Consider the following 11,568-nt stretch of genomic DNA (forward strand, 5'->3'; position numbering starts at 1 on the left):
AGTCTACTGTCAACCAATGAGAACTTCACACTGCTGTTAGCTTGCCTTTTTTTTGTTTGTTTGTTTGTTTGTTTGTTTGTTTCCAATTAAGTAACAAGTCCCTAGAGGATTCTGGGGGCTCTCCTTTGGTGGAGCAATCTTTTTAGCCTTTGCCCTTCAGGTTCCTCTCCTATTCTGTCAGATGGCCGTGACATTGAGAGCTCCTGCAAACTAAGAATCTGGGTTTTGTTTCTTTCCCAGGTGCAAACTTAAGCCCAACAATGATTCCGCTCAGCATTAGTGCTGCCGGCTCTAAGGCATTTTTTAACTACACTAAAAATGTGAAATGCGTTTCAGTCCTTCAGTATAAGCCGTGTTACTTAAACACAAAGACAACCTCTCATGCCTCAGCTATTTCCTCTAGGAAAGAAAGGAGAGAAGGGTGAAATGGACTTCAAGAGTACTTATGGTCCTATAATATGAAATTCTGTACTTACAATAATACTGCTGGGCAAGTTTTAAGAGAAAAATAACATTAAACAACAGCCTTGGCTGGGAATAAGGTCATTACTAGAGTTCGTGCCTGGGGTACAGAAGGCCCAACCGTCACAGCCCAAAACAAAATAATGCCTTTTTAGTGACCTTTATCCTGGTCTGGCTACTTGGTCACAGACAAGTCTAATGATCTGGCAGCACAAAGACCCCTAGTAAAGGGCCGTTAAAAAAGAACATAGTTCATACTTCCCTTTTAATGTAAAGAAGACACTGAGGGCACAAGCTGGGACCAAAGTTTAAAAAAAAAATGTGATTGTGATTATGATTCTAATGTCATCTTCACCACACTGTATATAGCTAAAGGTCAGTCTGGCTGTACTTCAATCCGCACATTAAACTTTCAGGTTTTACACAGCAACATTTTCCAGAATCCAGGCAAGGGTGATTGGACTATCACCCACGCCTGTTTTGTGAAAAAGAAGGATTACATTTCTTACTCTAAAAGGATGCTGATTGCTTAAATAAACTGCGCAGCTTCACATCCAAGAGGTCGGCAATTCCTCAAAGTGCAGGTATTTGTGACTTGGAAAAACTTGGCCTTGCTGCCAGCTCTGCTCTACACAGAATTCGGTAGCAAGTTTCTAAGGCTTGTGACTTCGAAAGCAAAGCCAGTCTAAGCCTGCTCCAGCTATAAAACTGGCCTCGGCTCTACCACATCAGCAGCTGTAGAGGAAACCCAGGATGAGACTACTGTGTGGGCAAAGGAAGGGATGCTGCCTCATTTCCCACAAAAGGCAGCTCAGGAAAAACCCTGGTGGAAACCCGTCTCTTCTGAGACACTTTCAAGGAATCCAAAATTTAAAATACTATCTGACCCATGAACTGCTACTCTTGGTGATAAATGTCCAAAACGTATATTTAATCTAACTGAAATCCACGTCACCTTTTCTTTGTTTTTGGTTTGTTTTTTGTCTTTGTTTTTGTTTGTTTTGTTTTGTTTTGTTTTGAGATAGCACCATAGCACACCTCAGGCTGTCTTGGAGCATACTGCATAGCCCAATCTGACTTTTGAGTTTATGGCAGTCTCCTGCATCAGCCTCTATTTCTCAAAATGGTTACTGAAATTTCAAATATGTAGCATATTGTCTCATTTGATTTATAAAAGTTCCTTGACATTTTCCTTAGTATTTTAGATTATCAAATAATTTCTTCAGTGTTGCTTGTGAATTCCTTTTTATCACTCTCATTTGAGAACTTTGTTGATGAGCCATGGTGGTTAATATCTTTAATCCCAGCACTCTGGAGGCAGAAACAGGCCAGTCTCCAGAAGTCTGAGGCCAGCCTGGGCTATATAGTCTCAACAGGCTAAACCCTATTTCAAAAAAAAAAAAAAAATCTCATGTGGAACATATCACCAATTCTGTTTAAAGTTTGCATATAGGAGGATGAAGTACATGGACTGCACCAGGGCTATATAGCTATAGAGATCTTGTCTCCAACAGAACAACAGTAACAAAAACCCTTCGCCTTACACTCCATAGATGTCACAGTCAGGATTAAATGGAAATAAGTGAAGCTGCCCACCGTTTGATTTCCTACTTAGTAGGTGCCATACTCCATTAAGGGGGAAAAAAAAGGTGCCGAAAGATTGGCCAAAGCCAAACACTGCTCTGATTTCAACTTTTGTGAACACTGTATTACCATCTAGAGAGATACTCTGAATTAATCAGCCACTAACGACCAACAGGATCATTAGTCACGTAAAGTGTCTAATCACACGTTCCAGGGCTTTACATTCAATCATGATGTAACATAAGGGTTGCATGTCGTACCATCTTCCAGGACTCGTGTTTGCTGATCGGTACTTCTAGAACCCAAGGACTCAGCAGACTGCACAAGCACGGCCTGGGAGGCCGCTGTGACTGCAGTGAGGAACTGTTTCCACAATATACTGTCTATTACCTGTTCAGAATTTAACATTCAAAATGTTTACCCTGTCGAAATTGTCTTAGTTGCTATCTGGGTGAAAACCAATTCCAAGAGCAACGGCTCTGTCAATTACGGGAACGTACTGACACCCTTGCACACAATGTAGAAACCTCTCATCACCCTGGCATAAAGTACAACTATAAAACCTCTTGCTTATATTTTGGCCTTTTTGCTTCAAAACCCTTCCCTTTCCATGAGTCTGTTGGTTCTGGGCTGTTAACTGGTATAATGTTGGCTGGTAATGCTACCTTGTACAAAACCACTTGGGAAAAAAAAATAATTTTGGGACTGAAACATATTCAGGCTTCCCTCCACAAAAGAAAGAAAGAAAGAAAAAAAAGGAAGGAAGGACGTATTTTGTAAATATTCCTATGTTTCAAATGAGCTAGAATTCTAACTCTCTATCCGTTACCCACTCCCACCCAAGAATAAGGACTGCTTTGCTGAATATCTTCCTGCCCACTCATCTCCAACTTCAAAATTCATTTTGTTTGTTTGTTTGTTTGTTTGTTTGTTTGTTTGTTTTAGGGATGGTAGGGACAAACCCAGGGCATTGCATAGGTGCCCATAGCTCTATCGCGGAGCTACATGCTAGGCTCCAATTACTTTCCACAGGGTGTCTCTGTACAGTCTTGGCTGTTCTGAAACTCACTCTGTCGACCAGGCTGGCCTCTAACTCACAGAGATCTGCCTGCCTCTGCCTCTCAAGTGCTGGGATTAAAGGTGCACCACCACCGCCAGATTCCAATTTTTTATTTTCTTTATTTTGTTTTTGGATCCAGAGTCTCCATATGTAGCCCATGCTGTCCCCACACTCTAGGCCCACCTTGCACACCTGATTGTTTTGATTACAGGTGGCCAGTACCACGCTCAACTCCCCAAAAGCTTTTTTATTTGAAATTTAAGTTACGCCTATGTTCACTAACTCTTCACCATATTCCAAAAAAAACTGAGAAACTTAAGTGCTAGCGAATATCTTCTTTAGGCTCAATACTTAACCAGAATAATGCAAAATAAAGTTAATTTGTGTCCAAATGTTCTGATTTAACTAAATAACTTAATTTCATTCCCTCACAGAAAGAATGTCATGAAGTCCCAGAAACTCCCTTGGGCCAGGCATGAGTATACTTTAGCCAAGTACTGTTTCTTTTCAAGTAGCCACATTAATCTCCAAGGAATCCTTTGCTTTTCTGTCTGAATAGTAAAAAAAAAAATCATACCATCATAGTTTAGGCTCCATGGGGGGGGGAGGGGGAGTGAGAAAACAAATTCTTACATGCATGCTGTCACATGCCATAATAATACGGTAATACTGTTTATTCAACACTTGAGTCCCTTTTTATAAATGGAAATTTGCAAGCTCGAGTGGAAAAGTATTAAATTGCCTATATTTAAATTTTTAAAAGGTTTTAAAGAACTCAAAATTGGAATCCAAGTGAAAACAGGTTTGTTTTCTTTGCTGTTGTTTCATTTTGTGTTTAAGAGCGGAAGGAATTATTTTGGCTCTGAGGATAAAAGCCTCTCCGTGGGGAAGGCATGGCAGCTGAGGTTCCACCTGTGGGAGCCAGAGCACTGTGTGACCGTGTGTGTGTGTGTGTGTGTGTGTGAGAGAGAGAGAGAGAGAGAGAGAGAGACAGAGAGAGAGACAGAGAGAGAGAGAGAGAGACTATATAGGCTAACAATTCATTTTCTAAGTATACTGTGTGCTGCATGACTGTATGTCATATAGGTTTGTTTTGAAGGAGCCAGAATTCGCTTCATTCAGATTCTTGAGGTCACCAAAGTTAAAGAACCTGTTTTTGAGAACTTTATGCGGCCTGGGAGTCCCCGGCCAGCCTGGGCTACCCAGTAAATCCCAAACAGCCTGGAGTGCCACACTCTGTCCCAAACACGGAGAAACAAAACCGACTCCCTCCGATGGGCCCAGTGTTCCTTCAAAGCATACTTAGATTAAATTAACACCAACCCCTTTGCTCCACAAGCCACTATATATTTAAAGATTTTCCTCTAATGCAGTCTTCCTTTTTCTTGTATCCGTGTTTTTAGTACTGTAGGTAACTCAACTTTCTTAAGGAATCATATTCTAGAAATGCTTAAACGTTGTAGTCATTACACAAGGTTCACGATAAAATCACTAATGTGAAACGTTTTATCACACATACTTGGAATAGATTTCACTCTTTAGCTAATAAGACTGTGAGCTTCGAGCTTCTTCGGGACAGCGCTTGTCTGCGCGTTAACAGCTTGTTCAACCATCAAAGAACATGATAGGTGCTGGATAAAAAAAAAAAAAAAAATCCGAACAAATAAAATGCCTTAGCCACTTAAATACCTCTACTTTTGAAGAGTTTGGCAATTTAGCTGGTATCAATGCTCGTTCTCACATCTCTGTGCCGGCTTTACTTTAAAAGTTCACTAGTCCGGGGTCTAGTGCTGAATATTTTCTTGGAGACTAAGAAAGAACACGTTTGAGAAGAAAGATTTTTCTGACTGCAAAGTAGCCCTGACACTGAGCCCCCAGCAAGCACTGCGCAAAATTCGGGGTTTCCCACTGTGAGTGGCGCAGTCCCAGAGGACTTTTTACATGGTAAAGTTCAAAACAGGTCACCGGATTTAATTCCCAGCGATGTTAAATGTCAAGACTGAACGGTATTTTTAACCAGGAATAGCTTGCTCCCTGACGATGATCGCAACAGAAAACGAGCAGATGTGCTATACCCAACGTGCAGATTCACAAAAAGCCAAGGCAGCTGCAGATGGATCAAAGTCGAAGGACACTCCTGAAAGGTCAGGAGGCAGCTAAACGCACCCTGGCAAAGGGGCTGGAAGCCTACGGGTCAGAAAAGAAGCCAGGCTGGCACCTGACCTACACGCTTTCAACAGGCAGAGGGCCCGCTTGAGCAGACTCAGGAAGTCCCTGGGAAAACATCATCCGAACAGCACCGCAGCACGGATGAAGCCAGAAACCGTGGACCAGGCTCCTCAGACAGATTCACAACGTCAACCAAAAACGACTAACAAATACGCAGGCAGGGCGCGCGGAGCCAAAATCCATTGCCCACTCAAGATTCCAGGGCTCTGCGTGGGACGGGGATCCCTGGGAGGAATCCCTAGAGGGGATGGGCACCAGAGGGTTCCGTGTGAGACGCAAGAAAGAAGTTAAAGGAATTAGGGAACAAACCCGAAGACCACGACTCACACACAGCAACACCCTGGCTCCCTATAAACGACTCGACCTCTGAGCGGCGCGTGCTGGGAAACCCAGGGGAACGCGAAGTTAGCCAGGCGTCGCTGCAGCCCGGGCCAAGCCCCCTGACCCCAGGGGCAGCCCGGGACAGCCGCGGCTACCCGAGTCGGAGGCGTGGCTCCTGGCTGCTGACAGCCACCGGCCTCCCCAGGCGCCGGTCCCAGGGAACCTGCGCGCCCAGGTGCCCGCCAGGGCGCGGTCAAGAGGTGAGCCGCGTCCGCTCCCGGCGCCACCCGCTGACCCGAGCAGCCCCGCCGCCGCCTCCTCTCCACGCTCGGGCACCAAGCGCTAAGTCGGGAAGCGGATGAGGAGGCGCGGAAACGGTCCTCGAAGGACCGTCGCCAGTAGGCCCCCTCGGGGAAGGGCTCCAGCCGGCAGGACAAAGGCGCTCCGGGCGGCGCACAAGGAGGAGCCCGGGCGCCGGGAGGAAGCGCAGCCCCGGCTGGGAAGCAGCTGGAGACCTCATCCCGGAGCGCTTCCTGAACGGAACCCGGGCCGGGATGGGGACGGGGATGGGGGGTGGGGGTGGGAGAAACAAGGAGCGAGGACGAGCGGGAGGGGTGGACGAGCGCGCGCGGTACCCACCGGGTCCTCCCAGGCCGGGCTACGGGCTCCGGGAGCGGGGCGCACGTGCTGCGGCTCCATCGCGCCGGCCCGCGCCCGCTGGCCCGCCCGGAGCGCACGGACACGGGCCCCCGCCGCCGCCGCCTCCGCCGCCGCCGCCTCCCTCGCCGCGATCCCTGTCGCTGCCGCCTCGGCTTTCCCTCCCCGGCCTGGGGCCAGCCGCCGGCCCTCCCGCGCTCTCCGGCTTCCGCCGAGCTCTGCCCGCCCCCGCGCCGGTCCCTTCCTCCGCCGCCGCCTCCGCAGCCGCCTGAGTCCCGCTCCCCGGCGCGGCCGCCGAGCGCTCGGCTCCCCAAGCCGCCGCCGCTGCCGCCAGCGCCGCCGCCACCGCCTCCCACGGCCGCGGGCTCCGCCCCTCGCCCTCCTTGTCCCCGCCCCTCGCGCCCTCCTCCTTCCCCCCCTCCCCCAGCCGCCCCTCCCGGCGGGCGGCCGGGGGACGCACGTGACCCCCCCTGCCAGGCCTTATAAGGCGCTGGAACCGAAAGCGGCCACCGGGTGGTCACGGGCACCGGGCGGTGACGGCGCGCAGAGGGGGCGAGCCAGGGAGCCGGGTGGTTCGCCCCGGGGCACCGGTCCTGGCGCCCCTCTCCCTCGCCCCGTCTCTCGGGGTGCCTGGAGCCCCCGCCGGCCGCCGCCTCCGGGAACCGAGGCCGGAGCCAATTGCTCACCACGGTCCCCGGCTTCAATGAAGCGAGGCTGCGCTTCGCACCCCTGAGCCGCCACCCAGGCACCCATCTCCAGGGGCGCTTTAACTCTGAGCGGCTGGGACGGCTGGCTGGGCTTTGGCCGTCTGCAAGAAGAGTTGTCCGTCTTGGGGAGGGGGGGGGGGGTGTCCTGCTTTTGTTCATCCCCCTCCCCATGGCCAAACGGTTTTGTGGAAAGACCCCCAGCTAAGGAGCCAGCCGGTCTGCGGTCCGCTGCGGCGCTCCTCTCAAATGAGGGGCGAGGGACCCCTCGCGAAGGGAGACCTCCGAAGTCGGCTGTGCCCTCCCGCCGCTCTCCGAGGAAAACGAAAATTGCAAGCCTGCGTCTCAGACCTCTTTTCCCGGGCAGGGAACACGGCGTCCATCCAGCCGCGGCCGAGCAGCGGCTGCGTTTACGTGGGTCATTTCCTCCCGTGGACTTTTACACTCCTGCCGCCACTCCCCCTCCTGGCCCTCAGTCTGCTAGACAGAGGCGTTCACAGGTTTCAAAGCCGAGAGATGAAAACACGTACCCGATCCTGCATGCTCCCTCCCACGTCATTCTAATTTCCGAGGCTGAAGCGACGCTGAGAAAGGTCACCTAAGGTCTGTGGGGAGAGCCTAAGCCACGGATGTTCCCCAAGCCTCGCCTTCGACGACGACTCGGCTGGCTAGATTTCTATCCCCGAATCTCTCCTTTAACCCTGACCCTTGACTGCTGGGACTCCTTTGTTTCTGACCAGGTTGTGTTCAGCGGCCTCTTACAGGCTGCCTGAGTGGCCCGCCCTTCGTGTACTTCGAGTGAGGGTGGGGTGGGGTGAATGGGTGGTCTATCAGGTCCTGCTAAACCACCCCCCACCCCCCCACCCCCGCTTCTAGTTACCAGTCAGGTGGCGGTGACCAACAGATTTCCATCGTTTCTGACCACGCTGCCTTTGCCTCCTGAGTTAGGGCTGGACACTGGCACTCAAACCCAGGTCTCTGGTTAGGCTAGGCGAGGAGGGTTCTAGCTACACGCCCAGACCGGAAGCGAACTTTTTTTTTCCCCCTCAAACATGTTTTTTAAATCGTTTAAATTTTATTTGCACAGACATGTGTGTCTCTGCGTATGGGTTTGTGCGCCTGAGTGCAAATGATCACGGCCAGGGCCATCCAGTCCCCCTTAGAGTCCTGAGAGACCCAGGGTGGGTAGGGATCCAACGCCCTGTCCTCCGCGAGAACACTGTGTGCTCTTAATCACCAGCCCGTCTCTCCAGCCCAGAAGCCAGAAATCCCTACCTCTATTCCCCCTGGCCTTATTTTCAACCTGTCTGATACAACGTGCTTTCCTGACAGCTGATTTTTTCTCTCTCTCTCTCCAGTCTTATGTAAATGTCACCACAATTCACTTAGTCATGCAAAGGAAAAGAAAAAAAATTATCCTAGGTTCCTCCTTTCTCTCACTGTTTGCCTCCCATGACTTTCTCTCCCTCACTGCACCTGCCTGGCTTAGGAGTTCTTGTTTCAAGCTCCCGAAACTTTCCATTACTTTCCTGATTAAGGTTGATTTTTATTATAGTTTTATTTATTTGTGTGTGGGCCCATGTGCAAGTGTGGAGGTTAGAAGATAAGGTGGAGTCGTTCTCTCCTTCCATCGTATGAGTGCTGGGTACTGAACTCAGGCTTGGCAGCAGGTGCCTTCCTGCCCAAGCCGTCCCTCCAGCTCCACACATCACTTGGGTGGCCTCCAAATTGTTTATATGTCACCCCTCTTGCTGTGAACAAAGTTAGCCTCCTAAAGAGTAATGGGTGAAGTCCTAATGTCTTGGCCGGTGCCTACTTCAGCAATCCCTTCAAACACTCTGAGCTCCTTGCTTCCCCCTCCGGCCACTTGTTTCTACGCTGTGCCCTCTTCTGGAATGTTCTTCCTCTTACTCAGCCTGTAAAACACCTGTTCATCTTTCACTGTTCACCCTAAGGGCTGCCTTCCTCATAAAAGTATTCCTGGCCTTGCTGCCTGGTAAAAACTGCCAGCTCTCTCTCTCTCTCTCTCTCTCTCTCTCTACACTGACCGACTCCACGCCTTCCTATCAGAATGCCTTAAAAGACTTCTTTGAAGTTAGCTTTTACATATAATCTTCCTGGTAGCAAATATTATAATCTCCTTACTCCATCTTTCTGGCTCCAGTACAGTTCGCAACACGCCATGTGTTTCTCAAGTGTGCCGAAAGAATCCATTGTGATATAGTTTGAGATATATTTTTGAGGCCCCCCAAAAAAAAATAAAAAATCAGTTTCCCCTGCATTACCTCATTTCATTCTCACAGTTCTCCATAAGACATATTAGTGCCTTTCACGAGAAACTACAGTGGAGACTGATGACAACTTTCAGACTCCCAGACCCATCTGGTAGGAGTAACTCTACTCCCAAGAGCGCTCTCTCTCTCTCTCTCTCTCTCTCTCTCACACACACACACACACACACACACACACACACACGCACATATACCCCACATGTAATTTTTTAAAAGGAAAAGATACTCAAGCTGGAAAAGAAGAAAACAGCTAATCCCAGGGCCTCCTGTGTAAAATCCCTAAACCAGGGTTACAATCCAGATCGCTATTTTAATTTGGCTACATGTGCAGCTGTTTCTATGGCCTGAATGTTTATGTCTCCCCCAAATCCTGTTGAAGTCCTCACTTCCGTGAACACTTAAGGAAGTGGTTTGGTCATGATAGCAGATCCTATATTAATGGGATTAGTGTCCTGTAGAGAGGTCCGGGGGCCTGGAGAGATGGCTCGGTGATTGAGATCACTTACTGGTCTTCCTGGGGACCCCAAATTCAGTTCCCAGCATCCACATTGGGCAGTTCACGGCCACTCCAGCTCAAAAGGACCCAATGCCCTCTTCTGGCCTCAGCTACCTACATGAACATGGTACACATGTAGACAGTCAGGCACACACATACACATAAAATAATTCAAAAGATAAATCAAGAAAAAATATCATATCCATTGTCTTGTCACATTAAATTCTGTATTGTATAATAAAAGTTTTCTTTTTGCTACTGACTACACAGTATAACTAGTTCTTTTTTTTTTTCAAGCATCCCAAGTCACTGCGTTTTAAGGCTGTCTTAAAAATACAGTTTGCTCTCCCTACTATCAGACCATTCTGACAGTCCAAGTGTTAGCTTCCCCCCCCCAAACCCTTAGTTACCCCCAAACCCAGATGCAGAGATGCCAGAATATGCACAATAACAGCTAAGGCGATAGACCTCCTACTAAACTTAGAGTTCTTTTTAGAACTGTTTTCATTCATCATGTATATTAATCAGGCTGAAAGGCTCTGGGAGAGCTGGGCTGCCGCCGCCCCTCCCCCGCACCGTGTTTCCTTCTCACGGAACAGTACCCTTTAGTAGATTGTTGGGTGTGTCCGCTGTTCCACATCACATCCACCTCCGGAGGCTTTGCCCGTATACAGAGGAGGGAAGTGATTCTGCCGCAGGAGGAAGATGTGGCAGGAAGAGGTATATGCTTCACGGCCCCTGCAGACACTGGCATGCGCTTGGCTGAGAATGCTCTTAAAGGTTTCTCTCACCAGAGGCCTGTGAGTCTCCGATCTTAATTTTCTCCCATCCCTGAATCTCAGCTTCGTTGGTTATGGCATTCTACATTGAAAGTGATTCTTTAGAATGACTAATCACCTTTTGGCTCTTAGGGCTCGCAGTGAAGGGTCCGCTCTCAGTCTCACTACCCTGCAGAGACTGTTCTGTCCAGCGAATGTTAACATTCGCTTTTCAGTTTGTGTTCGGATTAATGTTTTGAATTTAAGTGGATTTTGGTTTTTAGTTTTAGTTTTTTTACTTTTATTATTATTATTATTTTTGGAACTTGATATTCATTTTACTCTAAAAACACAAATCCTTTAAGAAAAAAAAAGTCTCATATTCAAGTGTTACTTTTCTTCATTCCTGCTCCAAGCAATTTTCTATATTTTATGTTTCTATAACTTATATTAGACATGGCTCAGAGTTTTTCATACTATCCTCCAAATCTTAATTTTTCTTCCATATTTCTCTGCTTTGCTTTTCTTTGCTAGTCTTGGATAATTCCCTCTGATAAATTACCAAGTTCCCTAATTTTATCTGCGGCTATGTCTAGTGATCTGCTACCCCAGTGTTACTCCTTTGTCTTTCTTGAGGTAAGGTTTTGCTATGTAGCTCTGGTGGTTGGCCCACCACTCTCTCCTTAGCTCAGTATGGCTTCAAACTTGTCTCTGTCTCTCGAGTGCTCATTTTAGCCCTCTTCTTAATATGACTGCTGAGTTTTCATTTGTTTATTTTCCTAGAATCTCACTCCATCCTTTTTTAAAGTTGTTGGTTCTTTTTTTCGTATTTTTTTTTTCCTTTTTTGGCCTCAAATTCACACATTATCCACCTGCCTCTGCCTCCCAAATGCTGGGACTAAAGGCACGTGCCACCATGCCCAACATCTCACTGAATGTTTTACGCACATTAATTTAGACATGTTTCATTTATTTATAGCCGCCTGAATAAACTCTCCCATTTGTA

The 11,568-nt window shown here is 48.3% G+C and overlaps 1 protein-coding gene across 2 annotated transcripts in view; it reads right to left on the reverse strand.

The window, feature by feature from the left end:
* Dgkh (diacylglycerol kinase eta) overlaps positions 1-6,355 on the reverse strand; it is a 155,285-nt gene extending 148,930 nt beyond the window's left edge. Inside the window, exon 1 of one of the 2 annotated variants that reach the window (XM_055609694.1) lies at positions 6,296-6,342. Coding sequence is in view for 1 of the 2 variants with exons in the window: in XM_055609695.1 (XP_055465670.1) it covers positions 6,296-6,355 (60 nt within the window). In the remaining variant the exon portion in view is untranslated. Of the gene's footprint in view, positions 1-6,295 lie in introns of both variants that reach the window. The other variant, XM_055609695.1, reaches the window with a different exon arrangement.
* Positions 6,356-11,568: the final 5,213 nt, after the last annotated feature.

The sequence above is a fragment of the Psammomys obesus genome, unplaced genomic scaffold (assembly GCF_907164565.1).
Source record: "Psammomys obesus unplaced genomic scaffold, mPsaObe1.curated_primary_1811, whole genome shotgun sequence".
NCBI lineage: Eukaryota > Metazoa > Chordata > Mammalia > Rodentia > Muridae > Psammomys > Psammomys obesus.